The sequence below is a fragment of the Cyrtonyx montezumae genome, unplaced genomic scaffold, assembly GCF_038088225.1.
Source record: "Cyrtonyx montezumae isolate F1298 unplaced genomic scaffold, pur_monq_1.0 scaffold_19, whole genome shotgun sequence".
Taxonomy (NCBI): domain Eukaryota; kingdom Metazoa; phylum Chordata; class Aves; order Galliformes; family Odontophoridae; genus Cyrtonyx; species Cyrtonyx montezumae.
Genome location: NW_027071925.1, coordinates 8,938,511 through 8,962,934, shown reverse-complemented (window position 1 = coordinate 8,962,934; position 24,424 = coordinate 8,938,511). Strand labels below are relative to the sequence as shown.

Genomic DNA, 24,424 nt, shown 5'->3' with positions numbered 1-24,424 from the left:
ATTTCCCTAGTTACTGACTGGAATTCCATGTTTTATATGCTCAGTGTTTAGCTGTAGTCACGTTTCTAAGCAACAAGAACAGTATACTCTTGAAGACAGGTTGGAAAATATCACAATTCAGTTTAGCAGTTCATGGAAAGAAAATCTGGATGGGGGTAGGTGATGCACAGAGGTGCAGACAAATATGGGGGGGGGGGGGTCAGGAGCTCACACAGTTCATGTGCCACATTCAGTGCTTTGCTCACTCTGTTTGCCTTGAAGCACCTTAAAGAACTTCAGGCAGAACACATGGCTGTTATTTCAAATATAAGAGCCTGGGTGTTTGAGAGCAAGAAGTAACAAGGGATTCCTAACTGATGTGTTTAACGTTTCCCTGAACTTACTAAGTACTAAAAAAAAAAAAAGCATAGGGGTACCTGTTATTACAAAAGAAATGAAAGTTCAAGAGGTCATCAAAATGGTCATTAGGAGCATATTTTTAAAACACCATTAACAAAAGGCACATTTACTTCAGAAGTACTGTTATAACTTCACTGTTTCAAGACCCAACGCAATGCTTACCAACTCCTCGGTGAAATATTGCTAGTGTTCCATCAGCTAGTGCAACTAATACTATTCCTTTCACATGTCTGGTAAAAGAAAGGAGGTACAAGAATATACACCATTAGACTGCGTTTCTCAAAAATGCAAGTTTAAAGTATAAATGTTTTAAATTTCAGCATACTGCTTACACTAGCATTAGCCCTAGTGCTTCTGTTTCTAGCTCAAGAGAAGGCACAGCAATTAGTGACTCAAAATTCAACTCAGTTATAAGGAGCTACAACCTACAGAGGAAATCTTGAGGATAACAATCTATAACTGCTTTGAGTAGCAGCAGCAAAGGAACTCAGTTGATTTATAGTAAAACGAATTATATATTATATATATATTATATAATTATATCTTGTATATATTGAAAAATGTTTTTCTTCCCCCCCCTCACTTCCCAAATGCTTTCCACTGCCCCTCAAAGAAAATGCATTCACTTACAGGAGTAACATTCACAACATCTGAAGTAAGAGATATAAAACTAAAGTATTTCAACAGAAGTTCATTATGATTTACATGACATTCTTTCAGGACTTACACAATACTGAGAATAGAATCTTTAAGTTTAATGGCATGAATACATTTCCTCCAATGAGCCACTGACGAATGAACATAGAGGCTGCAAAGACAAATCAGGAAGGATTTAAAAGCACTGTGAAAGGTCTACCAGGCAGGAGATATAAAAAAAACAGGCAAGAACTACATAACTGAAATTCACAGATAAAGGAAAAACAAGTTCTCATCCTCTACTGAAAACTCCATAAAGACCAAAAGAACCATCTGAGCAGGCAGAACAACTTTTCAGATATCTAAAACATGACAAAGCTCTTTGTACACATATCTGTAGTAAAACAATAAATATTTTCCAGCATAATACCAAACACTGCAGAATTATCCACCATAATTACTTTCACTACTAAACATTCAGCCTTGGAAAAGCATTAACCTGCCAAAAAGAGCCTGCAATGCTCACTTGGAATTCTGTAATGCTTAAATGAAGTCAAGTGTATAAAGCTTTGGCTCTCAAGGAATTCTTGCACTTAGTTCTAACTTGTGACAGTTATTAACCTGTAGGCCCAGGAAGGAAAATTAAACCAATTTCCCAAATGAAGTTAATCTGAACATTTTCTTACCACCCATTCTGTGTTCCAAGCCACATCGTCGGTAAAAGGCTACTCATTTTCTGTGCTTCTTCTCTCACTAGATCTTGCTCATTTGGCAAAACTGCAACATCTTTATATAGCTCTGACTCAGTGCTAAAAGACAGTTTAAATGTGTTGAATCAAGCGTGTGGCTTACTCAGAGTAACACAGGTATTCACTTTGTTTCTGCTGCCATCCACACTTGCTTTTGAAGTACATACAACCTTGAAGAAACAGTAACTGTACATAACAAATTATACAAACAAATGTAATATTTCTTCCTCCCAAGGGGGTATTCAAGCCTGACAGCTTTACTGCATCTCTGGGGAACGGCAGAGTCACAGCACCCCAGGCACATAAGGAAAGTACTGATCAAATGCCTGCAACACCCACCTGCAAAAGGAGAAGACTTCATACATGCTACCATTTGAAATACTGCTTAATTTCAAGCTTGCTCTCCACTCCTGTAACCAACTCAGAATGATTATTCTGAGATAGAAAGACATACATTTGAACAAGTAGTTGGTCAGGAAAAAGGGAAACAACATTTAAACAGATCACTAGAATCACTGCTATTCGTGTTAGGTCTTCTTAGAGACTTCGTGACAGCGTGGACAGCCACTACAGCATTCTGGAGGTGTCAAATGAACTGACATCTAGATAAATGCACAAAGATGACCACCTCACATATACAAAGCATATAATGCCTCGCACCAAAACTACTTGCATAAACCTCCTTTGTCAGAGAAACAACTAGTACTTCTGACCCCATGCATTTCTGAAAATGTTCTTCTTATCAAATATATTTCAAGAGTTATGACTCCAATTACATACCCAGGCTGGTACACTGGAGATGCCTCTGTGTTCTGCACTCCCAGGGGATCTGTAAAGACGTGCTCTGTATAGACCCCAGTTTGTCCAATATCAGTTATATCTTCTGTCCCTGCACTGACTTCTGTTGCTTCTGTCGCCTCCTCTGCAGTTGGAATGTTGTCATCTGCTGAATTACTTTCATTTGCAATATCTGTGGAACAAAAGACTTGAAAAACTAAAAGCAGCAAGAGAACTCTCAACAATATAAATCAGCCAGAATTTGATGCTCAGAACTTAAACATCCTGACAGTCACAGTCTGGTTATCTCAGCTAAAAAAACTAAGATCAGAAACAGCCAAGTTCTGCTATCAGCAAAGCATCAAATGCACTTTAAGCAGCTTCACTTAAATCTGTCTTGAGACCTTACATGATAGAGCAAACATCCACATCTTCTCCAATCATTTGTCAAGAGGAGGTTGACATTTGAAATAACGGATAACAATATTTCTCATACAAAAGACTGACTTCACTGAAAGGGATTTGAAAGCAGCAACTGCCTAAATCCAATTGACAGCACTTGCACAAAGTTTTCAGCTGCAGTATACAGTGCAAGTATGTCAGACTGATATGCTATTTCCCACAGAGTACCTTTTCTACACCACCTTTTGAAGACAACTTATTAAATACCTTCTCAGCTTTATCAGGTACATCCCTAGCATGCTCCTAAGACTTTCATACCTGATTGTTTATCTGCCACTGGTGAGGCACCATTTGCATTATGAGCTACAGCTGCTCCTGTAACACCCTCTGCAGTACAGCCAACCACTGTTATTCCTCCCAGCATACTATCAGTTTCTGCAGAGCTGTTGCTTGTCATACTTCCACACAGAGACGACTTGTCCACTTGGCTGGGATCTGCTTCCTGAGATCCCTCCTCTCCTGCAGGATAGTCTGTTTCCCTTGCCCCTGAAAAAGATTAAAGTTACATGTTTCCATGGCCATAAAGGCCACTCTCTTCTGTATCTAATAAAACTCTAAGCGTTCACACTGAAGGAACTGTCCAGCACATGAGATTTAACATAGAGAATACCCACCTACAAAGTTAATGTAATCAGACACTAGAGACACTGAGTAAATCTGTTCAAAGTGCAAAAGCAGTATCTACATATGCTGATATCTGACAGTCAAAAGCCACATTTCAATTTGCAGAGTTCTCCAACTCCTTTATTTCCATTTCAAACAAATTTCATGACAGATATTTATATGCAGGGTTACCTACATCTCTATGGATAATTAACTCCAAAACATGCTTCATACTAGAAAAAAAAAGCAGCTTCTTTACTGTCTTCAAATCCTCTCAAATACTTTTAGGTCTTAAAACAGTAAAATGTTATAAATGTCAAGAAACACTTTTGTTTTTATAGATTACATACAACTTGAAAAATCAAAGCTTACTTTCAAGAACTTATTCCAAGTTACCAGTTCTGTGGCCACTTATTTCTGATAACTTTCCAAAATATCAGAAGCTACCCCCACCCCTTTGAGTTTTATCATTTTGATGATATCAAAATATCACTCTTTTCCAAATCTTCCTTGGGAGGAATTTTCTTCTCAGTCTATTAAATAATACTACTTCACTGAAACTAGTACCAAAGGCTTTTACAAGAAACTCAAAAGCACAATACGTTCTTTCCCAAAATCATGTCTTCCTATTACACTGCCCTCACTACATGCTCAAGAAAATCTGAACAAGACACACTTTAAGAAGTTTTAGCTCTTGCTTACGAAATCTTTACCTGGCACGCTAGCAATACAGAGCACGTGAGAATTACAAACAATGAAACTGTCCAGAATATTTCCTGGTTGATTAGCATCAATAATGATAACTTTTGTAGCAGAATGTGTGCTTGTACAGATCCAGACTAGACTGGATAAGTCCTCCTGATGTTTCAGCTCCTTCTGCTGGTCCTGAAGGAAAATAAAGCAGAGCAGAAGTGAATGACAACAAGACGAGGGACAAGAATAAAAGTACTGCCATTCATCTGAAATGTATTACTGTACTTGATCACTTATCACATGCCAACATAGGTTTAACGTCATTGTAAAATTAGTTATTTACTTCCTCCAAACCCATAGAAAACTTTAAAAACTCTCGTTTTTCATACTTGTATAGAAACAATATAAAATAGTTCTAACCACACAATTAGTCCAAAAAGTATAATACAAAGTAATTAACGTGTGAGCTACCACAGTCATCACCACAGACTGTGAAGTTGCAACGCAATTGAGGCCAAAATTAAGCCTTCATTTTTATGCCCTCAGTAAGATTTCTGTTCATTCTATTAAGTTCATGAACACAGAGACTAACATCCTTCTAAGCGGTGGCACAGACACCTTAATAGCTTTCCTTCCACTCGAAGCAGTCAGCTCCACTAGCATAAGGAGTGCACTGCTTTGTTATAAAGTGGACTGTCTCCTGAGACTTAACAAGCTGGGACAGAAAAAAATCAAAATATTTCAGGATCTTTTTTCCAGTGTTCTAAGTACTCTACATTGATGACTTCCTGAGAAGAAGCTATTACCACTAATAACCAAATACTCAGTAATCAGATTTAAGCTACAGCTAAATGGTAAAGGTATTTAACTATATGAGCTACTCAACGTCCCATATGGCAACCTCACCTTGAGCTCCTGGTCAAGTCTGTCTAAGCTACTTTGGGATCCCGAGCGCTGCTTGTTGCCATCTGCATCCGTACCAGACACATCATTGTAAAACACACTGGCACCAACCACAGAGCCACCATCTCGTGTCTTCCCACCTGACAGGTTTACTCCCACAGCACACCACAGCTTGGAAGAAAAAGATCTCATTTACCTTAAACTAATAAAGACAGTGGTAATTGCACCGACAGCAAAATTATGATCCTTCTGCAGCCCATTTCAGGAATTCATTAATGCTAAAGTTATGTTTTACTGAAGCTTGAATTCTGATTCACATGAGCTTTGTTACAAGCTGAAAAACTTGTGGCAGTTATTTACAACTTCATTACAGAAAGAAAATTAAAATTACAAAAAAATCATGCTATAGGTTGCCTAAAATACAGTCTCCATTAACAGCTCCAGATATTCTACCTTCATAGAGGTATCCTTCTCATCTAAAGGTCTCAGGTAAACAGGTACAGGTAAGTTTTTCATCTTATTGTCACTTTGGCCACCATTTGCCACCTAGGCAAAAAAAAAAAAAAGAGACATTCACAGATATTAATGGTTTTCAGTATCAGTTGAGTAACTTTGTTAAACCTGCTTAAAGAGTTTTGCTTTGTGGTTTTCTTCAGAAAGGCTGCCTTCAAAGTCCAAGTCAGAGTGCAACAAAAGCGCTGATGGAATCAGCAGTTGTGAAAAGGCAGCTCCCTGTTCTGTTAGAACTTCATGGAAGGTGAAATTGCCATCATTACACTTGAAAGCAAGCATCATACCTGTTTGTACTTTTGAGGTAGACTCCAGCCAAATGCTTGCACTCTACCATCCTCCTTCTGGACATGAGCTTTCACTTGGCGATACTGTTCTCTTTTCTGCTCTCTGCGTGAGGCTAAACTGGCTTCAGTTCTAGGGAAGAATCATTGTTAAAGAACCTATTACTTATGCTCTTTAAAATTCTGCGTATCACTGAAGCTGTCATTAAACTCATCTGTATTATACCAGGTTTCCCATGGGCTATTTTTAAGGAACCTGGAAAAGATAGGGAAACCAGGAAGACTAGGTCAGTATTCTTATAAAAAAATTAACTGCGTGGGTTACAGAATTACTGGAAGCCATGAAGCTGTAAGCCAAAAGGATGCACTACCAAAAGGAAGCACAGGATCCAAAAATGAAGATACCAGTTAGCCTGACACGTTGTATTTTTGTAATGAACTTAAACTGACTGTACCTGTATAGTTATTACTTAGCTATAACACTTCTGGAAGCGTACTGAGTGCCACTTCCTGTAACTAAAGTGTTGTCTGCTAAACAAAACACCACTGCTGGCTGCCCAGAACGATCAGTCACTGCTGTGCAACTCAGCTATGCTGATTTCCCCAGCATTAACATTCACTTCAGAACGTTACAGTTCACTTAGCAGCAACATTATTTTTTTATTTCAAGAGAACAAAAAAAAAAAAAAGAAGGCAAATACTTGATAGATCATACTGAGTATTATAAAACCAAGGTGCCTTACTCGTCACTGAGGAATTCAAAGGCCTTAGATTTGTCACTAGGTAAATGAGATAAGGTGCTGCTTCTTTTCTTGACTGATGGAGTAATATGTGAGGTTGGAGCATTATATTTAACGTTGACAGGAGGTTCTGGTTTCTTAGCTGTATTGCTAGATGAACTGAAGAGCCTGCTAAAACTAGAATAAAAAAAATAAGACTGTTAAGGTTAAGATACATCCAGACTTAACTGTGCAGGCAAAGCACCACATAGGACAGCCTTCTCTAACCAGCTGAACTGAAACTAGAGCTCAACACTGCAGTCACTACACACTCAAATACTTTCAAAGCAAAGAAACTCATGTCAAGAACAAGGGAGTTCTGAAGAATTACTGTCCATTCATATATTAAATGTAATAGGATCTTGAATAATTCAAGAAAGCTTGGATGTGAACTTCACAGCTGGAAGACAGCTTTATGATGCATGTTAGTTCATGCACAGCTCATTCAAGAACTTCCACCACTCTTGAGCTAGAAATATTAGTTATCAGCAAACCACAGGTTCAAGAGGATTATTTGCCAGATATCTTGTGAATAACACCATTTCAGATCTAAGGAGTTTCAAGTTAGAAAGGAAAATTTGACAGAGTAAACCATTCTTCATAGAGAAAAAGGAAACTGAAATAAATGCAATCCACACAAGCTACTCAAGTTTCTATTTTTCATCATAAAAAAAGAATTCAGAACAAGTTCTGGTGCATATTCAGCTACAAAAAAATGTTACAGCACTTTGGCATTTAACTTCACAAAGTGCACAGCCATTCATTATATGATGCAGCTTACGATGTATTTGTCTTCAAGAACAGTCTTACCGAGTTGGCATGCTAGGTAACAAGAGGAAAACAGTTAAGACACCTCAATTTGCCCAAAGACAATAGCTACACTACAAAAATGTGCCAGGTAATTGGTTAGGGTCTTATTGGTAGTGAGCTATACTTCAGTACTTACAACTGCCAAATGCTTGATCTCTTCTTCTCTTGCATGGCTGGATTTTCTCTTGATGCTCTACAAGAAACAAATTTTAAAGTTTACTCATTAAGTGTCAATAAAAATGTAAAAAGGGAAGGAACAGGACAGCATACAATTTACTTTTAAAGAACAGACCACCAGTACTGAAAGTATCAAAGCCTATTTCTTCACACTAACACTTCTAACAAGCACAACACTGACATCACCACCTTGCATCACAAACAATACACTGTAAACAGGATGGAAAACTCATGCAACATTTTACAGTGAAAACAGATAAAAACCACTAAGTTCTTCTGCCTTAACCAGTGCTTTTTTTTTTTTAATTTTACTTTTTGACACAATAATAAATGATGGTGATTGCTCCTGAAGCCATAAACCCATTAACGGAGGTATGAGATTTTCTGAAGGAGACAATAAGTGCAGCTCTGGAAAAGCAAACCACAGCTGCTTGGGAATACATCTTTCTCTCTCAGACTCAGAACGGCTCATGGGTATTAAGGACAATAACAAAAACTGAACATCACAGTACCTGACCAGCAGGCGGCAGCAAATGGCACTACTGGAAACGGAACTAATTCGGGGGGGTGAGGGGTGGGGGGGTCTTCCCCTCCAGATAACTCAGTATTCAAGATCCAAGCTAGACCAAATTCACTAGTTCATATATAACAAACCTTGCATTTTTAAAATTGTGTTTTCTCCTACACTATTTGAGATCTCATACTTGGATTATACTCAAACTGAAAGCTGACTGTATCACTGTTTTTGTCCTGCTAACTGAGCCCACTGATTTAAGATGCATGCACACATATGTTAACTTCTTCCCCCAAAAACACTGATAATTACAAGAGGCTTGTAACCATTTCCAAGTACACACATTTTCTCAAGGGGTGTTTATTTCACACCATGGGAAGTAACGTTTTCAGGTGTGAGCAAGATCCCATTCTGGTAAACCATTACATCAAAAACTTATTCATGGGCAGGCAAGGACACAAGCCTCCCGACCAGACCATGCACAAATATAGCTTGTGAAACCAAGGAGCTAGATGCCTTCTACCTTATCATTTCAGTCCATCGGACAGCTTCCTGAAGTTCCATCAGCCTCTCTTTGTACTGATTTCTTTCCATCAGGACACGAGCCATTTCAACACGGGTAAAGCGCTTCCGCTGAGCGGTGGGGACATCACTCTGAGCACAAAAAAACAAACACAGAATGAACAAAGGAGCACAGCAGGGCCTTGCAGAGTCAGCCTGTGCCTTCAGACAAGAGTCACTTTGGGGCACAATTCCAGATTCTAAACTGTTTGGAGCTTTGTAAAAACTAACTCGATTTTACCCAGTGCTTTCTACCATATCCCTCCTCCCCTCCCACCCTTTCTAATTTAGTAAAATCTGAATAAAAGCAGTTCTTCAGAAAGGAGGGGAAAGAAAGAGGTAATGAATTTAAGTTAACTTGGGTGCTTTAGATCTGTTTTAACATGGCATAAGTTTACCACTGAAGCAATTAAGCTTAACAGCACTCAATGCATGCAAACTTATATCTAATTGTGAGTTATCAAAACAAAAATGCACACGCACACATACACCTACATCATCATCCTCTTTAGCTTTCTGTCTTGCTTCCTCTGCTTCTGCACGAGCTCTGAAGAAAAAAAAAACATAAAATGCTGCATTAGGTACAATGGTTTTCTTTCTTTTTCAGTCTCAGTATTATACTTACTTTTTAAGCTCCTCTTCCAGTTCTTTATTCTTCTCTTCCAGCTTTTGCTTTGCTTGTTTTACAGCCTCTAATTCACCTTGCAGGACATCCTTCTCACAGGTCAATTCATCCACCTTTGCTATTAAATCATTCTTCACCACATTCAGTGCATTTCTAAACAAACATTTAAAGCATCATTACAAGGACTGACTACATTCTCACAGTACATTTAGCTGCAGTTGAGTTTTTTTCTTGACCTTGAAGATGCATAGGTTTCTCATACAGAGCAACTAAAAGTTACAGGTTTCATAAACCAGGCCACATCCTCCCGACAAACCTCAAATGTTCACAAAAGACATTTGTATCACTGCATTAGAAAAATATACACATAACTCAGAACAGTTTGTTGAGAGGTTACATTCCTCAGGACAGAAACATGTAGAGTCTGATACAAGTCTCCATGTAACAGAAGGGCAGGAATTTATTGGCTTTTTACATAGACAGCCACACTTACTTTGTCTCCAACAGCTGAGTGTTTTCCAGAATAAGGTTTTCTACCTCACGACCCATTCCTTTCCAAAGGAAACAAACCAAGAATTAGCAGATGAAGCTGGATTTTTTTTAAACCTCAATTTACTGTAATCCAAAAATAACTGAACTTCAAATATGAAACCTGACAGAAAAGCTACATTCTACATGAAAATTCAGGATCTACCTCCTACAATTGGGTTTTTCCCCTCCACCTTCTTCCCATCCTGCCTTCAAATAGACTGAAGGCAGTCCTGGCTAACATCTTAATGCTACACCTCCACCTCCTCCATACACATTCAGGATGCTACAGTACTAGCAACTCAACCAAAGATAAACAAACATGGCATCAGTGGGGAAACATTAGTCCACAAAAATTAATTTGACAGTGTTCTGCTGTCTTTTACATCAGGTAAGAGTCAAAAGTACGTAAGTTATAGACAGAACATGCTGATTAAAGCTCACATTGCAAAAGCCCTGCAAATTTCCCCAGAGCAAATGATACCTTACCAAAGAAATTATGGTCTTTAAAGCCCATGCATTCCATGTAAAGCAAAAACAAGAACAAGAAACATTTCATGTAAGGTGTAGTATGGGTGAAGAGCAGTAAAATACTTAGACTTATGAAGTAAGAGTGAATTAAAAAAAGCCACCACCAATAACTGGAAGTGAAATGTGATGTGGTTAGAAGCAGGATTTTGTATGAAAGATGCTAAAATTTGTCGTAAACATTTCTATTGGACTACTTATAAAATATAATTTAACAGAAGTCTATCTGCTGTGAAATAATTAAAAAGCAGGTAATTAGAAATGCTCAACTGTTCAGCATGTTTCAAAGGAACATACTACTATGAAAAATGAACTTAACTCTTCATGTAACTGCTTCAGTATTATTCCCATTTCTGGAAATTAATCTCTCAGCCCTACTGTTTGCACATATAAACAACTGCAGGATAGTAAAAATAGGGTAGATGCAATCTATTCACACCTGGCACAGCAGAAGTATCTTCAAATTAAACCTTCCACTGTTACCACATTGATGACAGAAGTGATGCTGGTTCCAGATCAACACAAGAAACAAAACATCTCTTAATGGTGGGGGCTTATTAAGATATTCTATGAACACAACTGCTCAAGCAACTTTGCTAACAGACTTAAAAGACAGTGCCATAACATTAAGAAGGGTTACTCTAAAAACAGACATGCAAACCAAAATCCCCTGAGTTTTGGATTAAAAATAAATGATATGGAACACTGAAGGAAGTCAGAGCAGCCGATGTTACTTATTAATAACAGGAGGAGTCAGTTACACTACAGCCACGAAGGGATGTTACTCCAAGAGTTCCTTCTAAACATTCTCAGAAATCATAGAAGTAGCCAGGACCACTTCAGACACATTTCAGGATCTGTTATAACAAATGACCAAAAACTAGAAAGCCAAAGGAGTGCGAGGGCAAAAAAATAAAACAACAAAAAAAAAACCAACAGTGTCACCAAGCAGGGAAAAATGCAGAGAATGTATTTCATGAGAGCAGCAGCCAAGAACGCCTAACTGTAGAAGCAACAAATTTCAAATTTTTTTTTTAAAAGAGAAGCATACACACCAGAATATTCCCCTGGGTATGCAGCCCAAGAGAAAACATTAGAGAATCCCAATTAACTACTTTCACAGACCTCAAAACAATTGCTTGAAACAACTATCCTGGATGTAGATGTGGCTACTGAGTGGCACAAATTACTAAGGCTGTGTTTTAAGTGAAACAGTCTTCATATTGTCCAACTATTAGCTCACATTCTGCATAACAAATCATCACAACGTGTTCATTTTGCATATGTTGATATTTACAGCAATGGTTTTACTGAAAACACTAGAGATGACAATAACAAACCTTTGACACACTATACTAACAAATATATTATTTTTGCCAATGGACAAAGTATCTCTTATCAGGCAATGCTGACAGAAATTTGATTTCTATCATGCAGATAAGGAGCAGAAGTTCCCATGTTTATACTACTTCTCCAGTACCAATCATTTTTAATGCAGAATGTGACATGAGTTGTCCACATGACTACAAAGGGCAAGAGCTTGGGATGAAATATGTTCAGCAAGGATGGCATGGATCTCACTGCTCAGGATTCCAAGTGGCATGTAGACAAAGAGAAGTCCTCTCCCAGACTGAAAACAGGCCTGGTAGGCCAAGAGGGAAACGTTCCCTCTTGCTCAATGTTTCTGGTGGAATGCTTAGCCAGAAATTCAGCCTGCACACATAGTGATCTAAATACTATGCATCGTTATGTCCATACTGTCAGAAAACAGAAACTGAATGATTTTCTATATACTTTCCTAACACACACACGAGATGCATCTGCATTTTATATAAAAATGAGGCAGAACCATTGATAGGTCCAAAAACCCTTTGTGATAACATTAAAAAGTCTTTCTGTAAATGATTACTGTCTAAAATGGCCTTTCTGCTCCTGATCAACTCCTATCCCCCAAACCTGCACTCTGTTCAGCTAGCATACAAGGAGCAGCAAGCTGTCTGATGGGGAAAGAAGAAATGTTTCCACCTCTCTCCTCTGCTTTTCATAGTATCATCCTCAAATTACCTCCACTGTGTTATACTGCAATTCTCTTACAAATAATATTCCATAGTGTTGTGATAAAACCATGCAATTACAGATGGGCACAAACTGCATTAAGTTATCCAACACTAAAAAAAGACTGCTTCAGTTCAAGACAAAATCCTCATGTCAGATAACGTGTGGAAAACTGCAATAAAGAACAGTACACCTAGTGCCTGAAAAGGTTACAGGTATGTTGGAAGAAAGACCACATTTCTTTGCTCCATAATCCCAGTTCAACTACCTTGGGTAAGACTCAGATATTTTCAAATTACTCCTAACAGTAAACCTAGTCAGGATAATTAAAGATCTCTCTCACAAGGAACATTCCTGCAAACAGCACGTTAAATTACCCTTCTTACCCAGTAGGTCTGCACCTTCATCCACATCTCCAATTAAGCCAGAACCAGCAGATGACAGCTCTTCAAAGAGTGACTCCGTATTACGGTCAAATGCTTTGTTCTCTATGCCTTTGGTAGGAGTGCTATGCAAAGAAATAAAACATCACCAAGAAGGCAGAAGGAAAGTATATTCCCACTCTGAAGAAAGTTTGCTCTCTGTTATTACAAGTAGTTCATTTGTTACCCCATAAAAACAAAGAACATTTTCAAAAGCTTTTGGCTTAGAGTCCTAAATTCTGTCTTCATATGCTTTCTAATGGCATCCTTCACAAGCAAAAGCTTGCAAAGAATCAGGCTCAGGCATGCTACCACAACTGGAATTCCTCCATCAGAATCTGATTAAAAATGCTGTAGTACTCTGAGAATCAGTCATAAGTCCAGATTGAAAATGTATGGGTGAAAGAATCCAAAGGGGCCAATAAAGCAAATGCTAGCATCATGAAGTTGAGATTTAAGGGAAAAGGACCTCTTGGCACAGAACTTTCTATCAAAATACAGAAAGAATACTGAACCACTCTTTGCTGTATAATGAAGTTCAGGTATAGAAACAGACTGCTGTAACACTTTAAAACCTCCAGAGGAATTTGGGGAAAGAAACAGGGTCACAGAAGTAGGAGATTTTGTTACATAATGCATGACCTCAGTCTTAAAAATTCAAAACAAGTCATGAGTTCAAAACTGAACCTGGTATCTCCTAAAACAGTTTTTCCTGTTCAAATTACACTTACCTGGAACCCTTATATCCACTGAGATCTTTATCCATATCCAGCTCTGGAGTTGACTCAATGATTGCCTGAACTTCAGATTTTTCTTCATTTTCATTTCCACCTAAAGAAAAGCAAATAAGGTGTCTAAATAAACCAAAACAACTGAACTGTGACATACAGCATTACATAAAATTAACAGCAAGTTGACCATCAACTAACAGACTCATCTGAAGACTTATTTAGGCAATCACATGAGAAGATAATGGATTTTGATATCTGTGTGCACACTGGAATTTCTAAGCAAGTTTCTCTTGAATTTAACTTCACTCCTATGAAAGTAGATTTCCATCTCATTTCAAGACTCTGCCTGGTTGAGTGCCACTTCTTCTGTTCACATGGGAATGTCAGAAATAATTCTACCACCACCAACGAAAAACAGACTTGTATTTCTTACCAATGTTTTGAACACCTAAAAACATGAGTAAAAACATTTGTCATTTGTGGCACAAGAGTAAAAAAATTCACAGTGACTACATATAAGATCCACAACAACAATTCACTAAAAAGGCAATGCAGCTTACCAGTGGACACATTCCTTGTCTCTTGTGCTACTTGTACTTCAATATTCTTGCTCACGTCTGGCTTTGCATTCTGCATATCTGTGCCCTTAGCAAATCCTTCAGCATCTTCCTTTTGAGGAGTTTCAGCAGGCAGTGCAGGTACATCTGAAGCAGCCGTGGATGCTGGAGTAGTGGTTTTTGAGCCTGCTTGGCTAACATCAGAGAGCTCATCCTGAAATAGAATAATTGTTGAAAAAAGTTACAAAGGAGGATTGGAAGAGTTATGCTCTTTATTAAAGAACAAGTAATAAAAAGCCTGCATTTTGCTGAAGAATATGCAAATATAAATCAGCAGAAACAGAATACCTCAAGCCAGTACCTGCCAAATCCATCTTTAGACTATGGGTGTGGTTTTCACTCCTATTAAGGAGATTAGAGATACACAATATATGTCCATGTTTTCATATTAATAAAAAAATTAATAAAGTATATCAACAAGTTTATTACATTATTCTGTTAAATCATGCAGACAGCAGGCTGTATTCCCCTATCAGTAGTTCTTTTAACTGCAAAGTGAATTGCTGACAGCCTTCCCAAAGCTGTTCTAGAATTTGTATTTGCTCAAAACATGTATGATGTCCTGAAATAACTTGTTAAAGAACAGATGCAGAAGCACTGATGCAGAACATGTATTTAAGAGGTATAAAAATCTAGCAGAGCACTGTACTAGCAGTCAACTTAACTATGACTTAAACAGCAGCATACCAGTGAACAAGATCCCACTGCAGACATGAACACAAACTGGCCCACTTAGGCCACTGTTCTCCAGGAAAACTTGAGAAAAGTTCCTATTTTGTGAGGCTTTGATTTATTGTACTGCTTGCATTCCTTTTCAAGAAGGAAACAAAGATGAATTTTCAGCCTTACTGAAAAACAAGGCGACCTGCATAGAGACATATCTTCTTTCATTTGTGTCAAGTGTAAGGTTACAAATGACAACTCCTGGTACATTTTTACTTCTGCTACTTCCTTGCCAGATCAGACTTCAATATATCAGGGAGGCAGAAGCTACACATTTGTGTATACCTGCATAAATGAAAAGCCTGCACCCCACAGTAACATTCCCACTTAGGAACAAACTCTGCTGCTTTTAGCATCTCCCTATCAATTACTTCATTTCCATCCTCTTTTCAGTAAATTCCAGAACAAATGATAATCGTTGGGTATTCTTACAGAGTTATTCAGCAATCTCAACCAAACACACACCTCCAGAATAGCTTATCACACAGTTACTCAAGGCAGCAAAACCCATATACGAAGGCACTATACGAGACCCTCAGTGTACATTTAAAAACAAAAATAACACTATTCACCAAATTACTTCTGGAACAGGTACAGTTCAGCTGCCAACTGATGGAACAACTCATACTTGAGCGAGCAGTTAGAGAAGGGAGGAAATGATAGCCCTTACCACAGGAATCCAGCGTCCTCACAAACAGAACGAAACCTCAAGAGAGCTGCTGGCTCTGTTCAAACATTTCTACATCTTTGTATTCCAAAAGCATCCACTAACTGATGCAGCACAGGCTGACCACTGACTTTCACACGCAAAGCTCAAGAAAAACGGCTTGGCAGTACAGAAGAAAATAGTGAAGAGAACGGTCCTTGGTTCACAGAAATCTCAAGTGATGTCATATTTCACATTTCTGACTTTGCTATCTGCTGAATTTTACTTTAGGTTCACCCCCCCACCCTAAGAAACAGCGCTCGTTAGACTACTGTGACTGTTTGGTTTATGTTCACACCCATAAAGCTGCTCCACACCAAAGAAACTTATTCTATGTAGGTTTAAAAGATCACCGTTTGTGCTGTTTTTCAACAACTGTTTCTAACATAAATTATTTTAAGAGGAAATAGAACAAGAAACCTATTATGACAACATATCACAATCCACGTAGTTTTCTGAGCAGTCAAACTAGAATCAAAAACTCCCCTTTGTATCATCTCTCTTCCTAATCATAGTTTTAGGTAATTTGTACCTCAGTCAGCTCTCCTAAAGGGAGAGCTTTGTCAATTTGTTGAGATTAATTGGCATGAGACAATGGGAATAGGAAGATTTAAGTTCCAAGATGGCCCTGGTCAGCAGTTTGATAAGTGACAAGTTTTCAGACTCAAACTCCTTCTGTCACTGATACTTGTTTATAACTGATCATTGCTTACACCTCCCATTACCCCCAGATGACCTCTAGGGGAAAAAAGGCCTGAGTTTCAGGTACTTCTGTATTTCTTATCAATTTAATATTCTCACACTGGTAATTAATTTCACTGCACAGGAGACTAAACTGCTTCATCTGCTTGTACCAACATTAAAAACAGCGCATCCCTTCTCCTCAAAGCCTTTCAGTAACATAAGGAGACTGAAGTTACATGTTCAGGAGTTCCTCAGGCTGGTCTGGGTTTCAAGGCTTGCTGCAATTCAGCACCACTCCCCCCATTTTTCTCTTCCTGTAGCTTGCTCTGTGGCACCCTCCCACTATTGGAATGCAAAACAATTGGAGGAATTATAGCCAAGCTACATGTAAGGGAAATCGTATCACAGGCTAATTTAGGAAAGCTCAGTCACTCACCTCTGTGGTATACCCGTGCTACATGTTCAAGTAAGCAGAGGCTGCTTTGGAATATAAAGAAATCAAAGCTTTCCCTCCAAAAGGATAATAAATCTGCAGATCTGTTTACTCTATTTACATATCTAGTCAGTAGAGAACAAGTGAGTGACCTTTGGAAATGGTCCTTAGTCAGAAAGAAAACACCTGTGAATAGAAGGACTGTGCTGCCACTTGTTTGGGTAGCATTTTCCAAACGGTTTCTTCCCTCAAAACTCATTTGAATTACCACACCAACCACTTACCTTCAGGCTTGTGTGGGACCGTGGCTGGCTTAGCTCGTGGAATTTCCAGTGCTCTGACCCAGGTGTTTCCCCTGCTTCTCTCTGAGCTTCAGGCGTGAGCAGTGCATCTCCAGGAGGCAACGGGAAGATGCCCAGCGATATCGGCCGCTCCTTTCTGTTTGAAAGAGACAGATTTCATCAGCAGCCATTTCAGATGTTATACACCTTTTCCCTGTGTGCCTTTGAAATCGGCAGAGCTCTAAAATTACAGGGTCAAACATGCACGTGCTTTTCTCTATGAAATACAGAACACAGCGTACAGTTTGTATTACAGCACATACTAATCCCTCCTTCTGCATTATTTGGTTGTAAACAGGCTACTCCATGGCTTTAGGCAGTAGTATTGATGGCACCACATCTAATCCATAGCAAACCAAAGTTCTACAGAAACAGAACAGATAAAAATGTTGGCTTTGGAAGACTAGTTCTCACCAACCACTTAACCCACTACACTGTACTTGTATTTTGCACAAGATACACACACAACTTCAACTAGATCATTAACTGAAGCACATGGGAAAGTCAAGCTATTATCTTGATAGGTTCACTTGACATATGCATTTGTGTAACATGAAGAAAAACAAACAGACCAGGGAATTAGCAGTGATTAAGCTAGCCAAGCCATAAATGCCACCATTTTAACCAAGATAGCTCAACTCAGCTTCACCCTACAGCCACACAACAGCTTGTGAAGAGCAGCCAGCACTATGCCACCACGTGGCTGCCTCTAAGCAGGTGCAATGTTAAGCCAGTACTACGATGACAACTTCAGCTTTACTTCAAGGTAAGGAAGACAAAGAACTTCACCCCAGCTCCTCACTCCCTTTTGTCACTTCTCCTCAAGTAACACCTCAGAGTTTCAAAGATCTGAATGTTGCACCTCCCCCCAAAAGATTCCCAAATCCGGTCTTGCTATCAGTTATCAGAGAACAAAAAGGCCTTCTTAGTAGCAAGAGAGAAAAACATTGTGTAGAATGCAATTCATAGGATGCTACAGTCAGCCCTGAAAAGGAAAAATATCAGCTGGGCATAGCATTGAGATAAAACAGGGTACTCGTTCAGACAGAACAATGAAATGCTGAAAAAAAGATTCGTAATCAAATAGTGAAACTCAAAGCTTTAAATATTCTGAGGACAGAGGATAAACACACACAAGTGATGGCAGATTTCTTTTCTCAGGAGAAACCATTGCAAGCATCCCTGCAGATACAACCCAAACCAAAGTATCTGAAAGATTCCATGTATTTCAGCATTACAAGGATAGTCAAATCTCAGTCACATAGCAACTTTTACAAGGCATTTCACAAATTAAACATAACCTTGACAGAGTTTTATGCAGAATTAGTGACTACATACAAACTATACGCAAAAAAAAAAGGCAATATTGAAAAGCCTAGAGAAAACTAAGCTTTTTTTTTTTTATGCCTAGATGCACCCTGTTACTGAACTCTGGAAACTCTTACATGCATACACCTTGATCTTTCATAAATATCCCAATTTCAGTAGGAAATTCAGAAGTAACTTAGAGCAAAATATGCAGCAAAGCAAGTAATGCACAAATCAGTCAGGGTTACAAAATAAAAAGCATCAGATAGTTGACAGCTGTTGGAGCAGTCACTGCTGCAAAGCCTTCAGGAAAATAATAGCCAAGGAACTAAAGGGTTGGACTCCAGCTGCTGCCTCTTTTCTTTAGATTTCCCACAACTCCACTGTGAACAAAAGACACCACAGAAGCTTAAGTTGTGATAAAAGAAAGGCTGAAGACATGCCATTGGTTGTGAAGTTCAGCAGTAAAAAAAAAAAAAAGGGATCCCTTCAGCCTGGAAGAAAGGCAGCTATAAAGGCACATTGTGCAAGGCCCCGCTCCCAGAACCCTCCTGCAGCCCTGAGCACACAGAGCCCTGCACAGGGCAACCACAGAGCTCATCTCCTTTGTAGGCATCACAAGAGAGAACTTAAAATGAGGAGCAGGAAAAAAACCATCTCCCAGCTGAAAGGTGCTTCTTTGGAGAAAGGTTTTCAATACATTTTATCATCATCCCTTTTTCATACGTTTAAAGAACGGTTCAGGTGCACGGCAAAGCTGCAGGGTGAATGAAGCCTGAAAAAGGGCTTCTGCTGGAAATCAGGGTTACTATCAGAGATTAGGTGATCTAATCAGACTGAAGCAATCTCAGCTTATTTCATGGTTGCTGTCTAGAGAGCAAAGAGCCCCTTTTACTGCCTCCACGTGCAAGAAATACCTGAAAATATGACAGTGAGCACAAGGCAGGCTTATGTTTTAAAACCCTGAACTAATACTTGGAAACGTGTTGAGGCATTCCCAGGACCCTCCAGAATAAATAGCCAGGCGCTGTGCTTTAAAAACCCACTACTGTTCAGAACAATACAACTGGTTTACAATTAGATCCCCTCATCTTATGTCTTTACCATTTTCATATGAACAACGGGCTAAGAAATAGAGCTTAAACTCCTGCAGTACAGTCTTAAAGTTATCTGAATTGAAGTTCAGTATTTTACTCTGCTGCTTTTGTTGTTCTCTGGGTTTGTTTTCTGCCCCTCTTAAAAACAAATGCAGCCTTAATAACAAAGTATTTGTAACTAGAGTGATTTAATTTCTCCTGTGTTTAGTGTGCACATATTTCATTTTGTTAGTTCTACCGCATTACAGTCTTTAATCCACTGATAGGTTTTAAACCTCCAGTAAAATGCTTCTGTGCTCAGACTTAAGCTGAAAAGCATTCTCCCATACAATGTCTTCATACATGGTGTATGTAGACAAAGTCATATGGCTCTTTCAGAGGACACTTCCAGCATTTTTCTCTCTTTAAGTGGTCTTATTAAATGTACAAACACAGCTGAAGCATTCCAAGTTTTCAGGTCAGAAAGCTACACTGCAAAGTTTCCAGTTGTTCTCCTGTGATTAAGGTAAAAAAGCACAAAGATTACTCCTGGTAACCATATTCTAATGTATGCCTGCATCTGCTGCAGGGAACTGGGACACAGAACCTAACGTGAGGGAGGACAGAGCTGGCAACGTGCCACACAAGTACAGAAAAACGAGGAGAGGATAACATTGGGCTGAACAATAGTGAATAGGCTTTAAGAGCTCTAATGTTTGAATAAGGAAGGACTTTTTTCCCCCCACCAACAAATAATCAAGGTTATTAAAAAAAACAGCAATTAATTATTAGGTATTTGAACAGTCTATCCATTAGGTGATCTTATATAACTTATCAGATTAAAAAGGAATGAAATGTGTTAGTGTAAGGCCTCAGTCTGCAAACATTTATGGCTGAATACAACCAGCCAAGTACCCAGCAACACAACGAACACAAGCTTTACCCATGACATCCAATTCAGCTCTTTTTGCAGCTTACTACAGATCAGTGTAATAGCTTTCTTAAAAAAGAAAAATACAACAGATCTTGTGCTTGCTTAAGCAAAAGGCAAATAAATTTCAGTGTTACCGTATCCCTGCCCATAAATATTAAAATCATGAAAGAATTTGAAATTTATGCACAGTCGACATCTTTCATTGATCCTCGCTCTCCCTGTTTGAAAAGGAAAGAAAGCAGAGAGAAAAAGCGAGAGCTCGTGCAGCCAAGGTTCAGTGGGTCAGAGTACCTGAGTATCCTTGGGAGGTTCTGCGTCAGAGCTGGCACGCCAGTAGAAATAGAAAAGTGCACAAGCAGCAGAACAGAGAGAGACACCAAGATAGCCGAGTTAATGACCACCGCCCCGCCAACGAAGCCAAACACAAATAGCAGCATGCATCCAGGACTCATGGCGCTGCGCTGGCATGGTGAAACGCCGGGACCGAGAAGGCTACGCGGGGGCCAAGGGTGTATCTCTGCCGGCAAAGTCTGCCTGTCAGCCGCGGCCACAAAAACAATGCCATCAGCAGCAGCTTTCCACTCTTCTGCAGCAGCTCCACAGCAATGACATCACCTCTCCTCCCCCCTCACACCGGAGCACTGATGCGACGCAGGCACAGCCAGCCCAGGAGCTGCTCTCCCCTCCTTCCACGCGCAGCTCATAGGCTGGAAAGCTCCAAATCTGCATAATATATTCACATCAAGCCCCCAGAACAGTGAGTATCAAGATACCCACCTCCATCAACCTGTACACAAAGCAGCAGCGAGATGGCAGTTATTCTGGGATATTTTTTGATACCTACCTTCAGGCAAACACCCAAAAAAGCTGAAATTAAGGACAGCGTACAAAGGATGTATCTCAACGTTCAGCAGTACAACAGCAAGAGCTTTTCTCTACTGATTTCTAAACCATTCTCCTGCTGCATTCCAATCATACAACAAATCTTCCTGATTCAGCCAAATCGTTGTTGTAGGATTAAAGGACAAAGTCTTGCAAACACAAACGAATGGATTTTTCTTTCATTTCAGGGTGAGAGCATAATAAATAGCTTACCTAATTCTACTGTGCGTTGTGGATTCTAACTGATCACCCCCTGTTAGCTGATGAAGTTTGGTTCTTTCCAAGTGCTCCATATAATTGTGAATCATCTGTTTAAAACGACAGAGAAACAGAAAAAAAAAAACAGCTTAGTGCTATTAATTTCTATTACAGTTGTATAATTATTGGCCAATAAAACCTAACCCTTCCCTGCACTGCTAAAAATAGAAAGAGCATTCAGAAACATTAAATAGGTGAACAAAGGAAGAAGCAACACTGCAGTGTTTAAAGCCACGAACCAGAAGATAATCCCGTAATTAAAAAATTGGAGAACTTGTGCTTTCATGCACAAGGAGCACTGTAATAGCATCCAAAGCACACATGGTATTGTAAACAGCACTTTCAAACCTAAGTGCCACGTTCAAACGTGTGTTTGAGACAAGAATTGTGTCAGCAGACATCCAACTTTGTTAGATGACATTCGGTACAGTTCATCACTGCTTACCCCCAGAACGAAGCGTGAAGATGAGGCAGCATGCACACACAATGAGACCTTTTTCCATGGGCAGAAATGAATTCAACACCCCCTTTCTTTCTTTCCAAATCAGTATCAGTTTAACTTCATTTAGAGAACTCAAAGCTTCAGTTTCAAAACCTCTCAGGGACTGAGCACCTCTGGGTTTTTGCAGAGCTCTGCTCGCTCGCCTCCCGTTAAGAGATGGGCACTGACCAACACACTGACTGCAGCACCCACGACTTGTTTAACTACCCCTGATGCCAACCTGCCTGAGGACAGTGCTGCTCAGCACACAGCTGAGCTGGGATGCGTGTGGAAAGCAGGAACAGCTACTGCCATGTATACCTTCGAAACAAAAGCAGGGGAAGCACAAAGAGAAGCCCTGTGACTTTGTGCACTTCCAGCATTTCTATACTAACATTCAAGATGAATAGGGCACTGAGAACAGAAAAATCACAGATGTCCCACACAAGAGCTCAGCAGACACTTTTTCCTTAGATACACTGAAGTCGCATCTTGAAGGTTTCATCCAGAAAAAGATCTACTGAATGAAATGAAACCATCTTTACTAAATATCCTGTGTTAGAAGGGATCTGCGAGGATCACAGAGTCCAGCTTGGGTGGACACGCACTCTTAGGCCAGTGTTATTAAACGGATCTGCACAACGTTACATAACCTTTGCTTCTGAGGGGTGTTTACAAACACTGGGACTGAGTTCAGCAAGACCCAGAAACCTCCATCTGCGTGGTTCTTTCAAGCCAGGGCTGCCCAAGGCCAGTAAGACTGGAGCCCAGCACTATTAACCTGGATGCCAGCTTCCCCCAGCCACTGCTTACCAGCATGGGCTACGTGCAGACATACACTCTTCCTCTAAGATTTTCTTGTATAACAACCAGTGTAAAATATCCCAACTGATGGACAGTCTATAAATTAAATTACATGCTAAGGTACAAACAGATCTTTTTTTTCCCCACATTCAACTGAACTAATAATTCAGAACAGAAAAAAAAACCTACTATCTTGCTATTTTTAGAGAAACATTATATAATATACTTCAACTGCTGCCAAAAGCTTACAAAGTTTATCCCCCAACAAAACGATACAAATGCAGTGGTTTACTATGAGCATTTCATTACTTCTGAATTATTTTTAAATGCTTGTCCTCATGCAGAAGCAGCCAAAGGAAATGAAAGCTGCACCTTCAGTTACCCGTGCTTATTGTTTTAGCTGTTCCCATCATGCAACCAGGGCCAGCTGCTCCAATGCTTCACTTGCATAGCACTACACGGTAACAAAACCAAATGATTCCAGAAATACAATGAGTTATTTCTCCCCTCTGGGTTAACTTAGAAATCCACGAGACCCTCCTGCATCCCATCCATATGTCCCCTCATCGTGGAAAGAATTACTGACCAGAGGTCATCCTACGTGCAAGTAACCAGTACCTTTCCAGGGAACGATTGGCATGCAAAAGAACAGTGGGGTCATTAAAATATACACAGGATTGATGCTTTGCCAAGTATATGATCTATCCTACTTTCTTCCTTTCCCTCGCTCTGTTCTTTTGTTTACTGAAATGTCTCATCACATCTATTACCCACACACAGAGGCTAGAGGGCAGGTCAGCTTAAAGGACCTTGTAGTTTAGCATTGCTCTGCAGATGAAAATAGTGCTGATGGTAAAAGCAGCAAATCCATAGATTGCATACTTCAGCACAAAGCTTGTAGGCTTTTAGAACACAAAAGTAAGATGAGAAAGGCAACGGTATGCATCTCGTGCACAGACAGTGCAGCACAGCAGTTTCCCTGCAGGCCCAGGCTTCATGCACCTGCAGCATCCCCAAAACCAGAACACCACCACGAGAACCCCACACACTGCCTCCATCTGGGCCACAAGCACAGAGCTGACAACAGCAGGGCATGGGCCCCAAGGAGCAGAGCTCCTCATCCTCCTTCCCTGCCCACAGGGAGCAGCAACAGGCACAGCACGCAGGCTCTCTCCACTGGTGGAAATCTGTTCAGTACGAAACCCGACATGATAAATTCAATGCTGCAGTTAACAGAGAAGTTGCAACTGTAAGTGCTCCTTCACAACAAAAGTTTGAAGGATCCCTCCAGAAATATTGGGGTCTGAAGCAGCTGATACACAAAGGAGCTCAGCTACTCACAGAAGATGGAGTCAAAGCATTTAATCATTCTTAACCCTTTGCACTGACCATTCACTCTGCTGCCTACAAAAGGCCAGAAGCATTTTGAAT

At 39.7% G+C, this 24,424-nt stretch overlaps 1 protein-coding gene across 5 annotated transcripts in view; it reads right to left on the bottom strand.

Annotated features, from left to right (window-relative positions):
• SPAG9 (sperm associated antigen 9) overlaps window positions 1–24,424 on the bottom strand; it is a 52,413-nt gene that overhangs the window by 9,364 nt on the left and 18,625 nt on the right. For 3 of the 5 annotated variants that reach the window (XM_065735517.1, XM_065735518.1, XM_065735520.1), the window contains exons 4-23: window positions 21,664–21,758; window positions 17,194–17,347; window positions 14,307–14,517; window positions 13,747–13,846; window positions 12,980–13,101; window positions 9,976–10,033; window positions 9,483–9,635; window positions 9,353–9,404; window positions 8,820–8,950; window positions 7,742–7,798; window positions 6,760–6,933; window positions 6,020–6,149; window positions 5,676–5,768; window positions 5,226–5,393; window positions 4,340–4,511; window positions 3,282–3,509; window positions 2,565–2,754; window positions 1,722–1,844; window positions 1,127–1,207; window positions 562–629 (exon numbers count right to left, since the gene is read on the bottom strand). In XM_065735517.1, coding sequence (XP_065591589.1) covers window positions 562–629; window positions 1,127–1,207; window positions 1,722–1,844; window positions 2,565–2,754; window positions 3,282–3,509; window positions 4,340–4,511; window positions 5,226–5,393; window positions 5,676–5,768; window positions 6,020–6,149; window positions 6,760–6,933; window positions 7,742–7,798; window positions 8,820–8,950; window positions 9,353–9,404; window positions 9,483–9,635; window positions 9,976–10,033; window positions 12,980–13,101; window positions 13,747–13,846; window positions 14,307–14,517; window positions 17,194–17,347; window positions 21,664–21,758 — 2,560 coding nt within the window. Of the gene's footprint in view, window positions 1–561; window positions 630–1,126; window positions 1,208–1,721; window positions 1,845–2,564; window positions 2,755–3,281; window positions 3,510–4,339; window positions 4,512–5,225; window positions 5,394–5,675; window positions 5,769–6,019; window positions 6,150–6,759; window positions 6,934–7,741; window positions 7,799–8,819; window positions 8,951–9,352; window positions 9,405–9,482; window positions 9,636–9,975; window positions 10,034–12,979; window positions 13,102–13,746; window positions 13,847–14,306; window positions 14,518–17,193; window positions 17,348–20,859; window positions 21,201–21,663; window positions 21,759–24,424 lie in introns of those variants that run through there. The other 2 variants (XM_065735521.1, XM_065735519.1) reach the window with 2 other exon arrangements.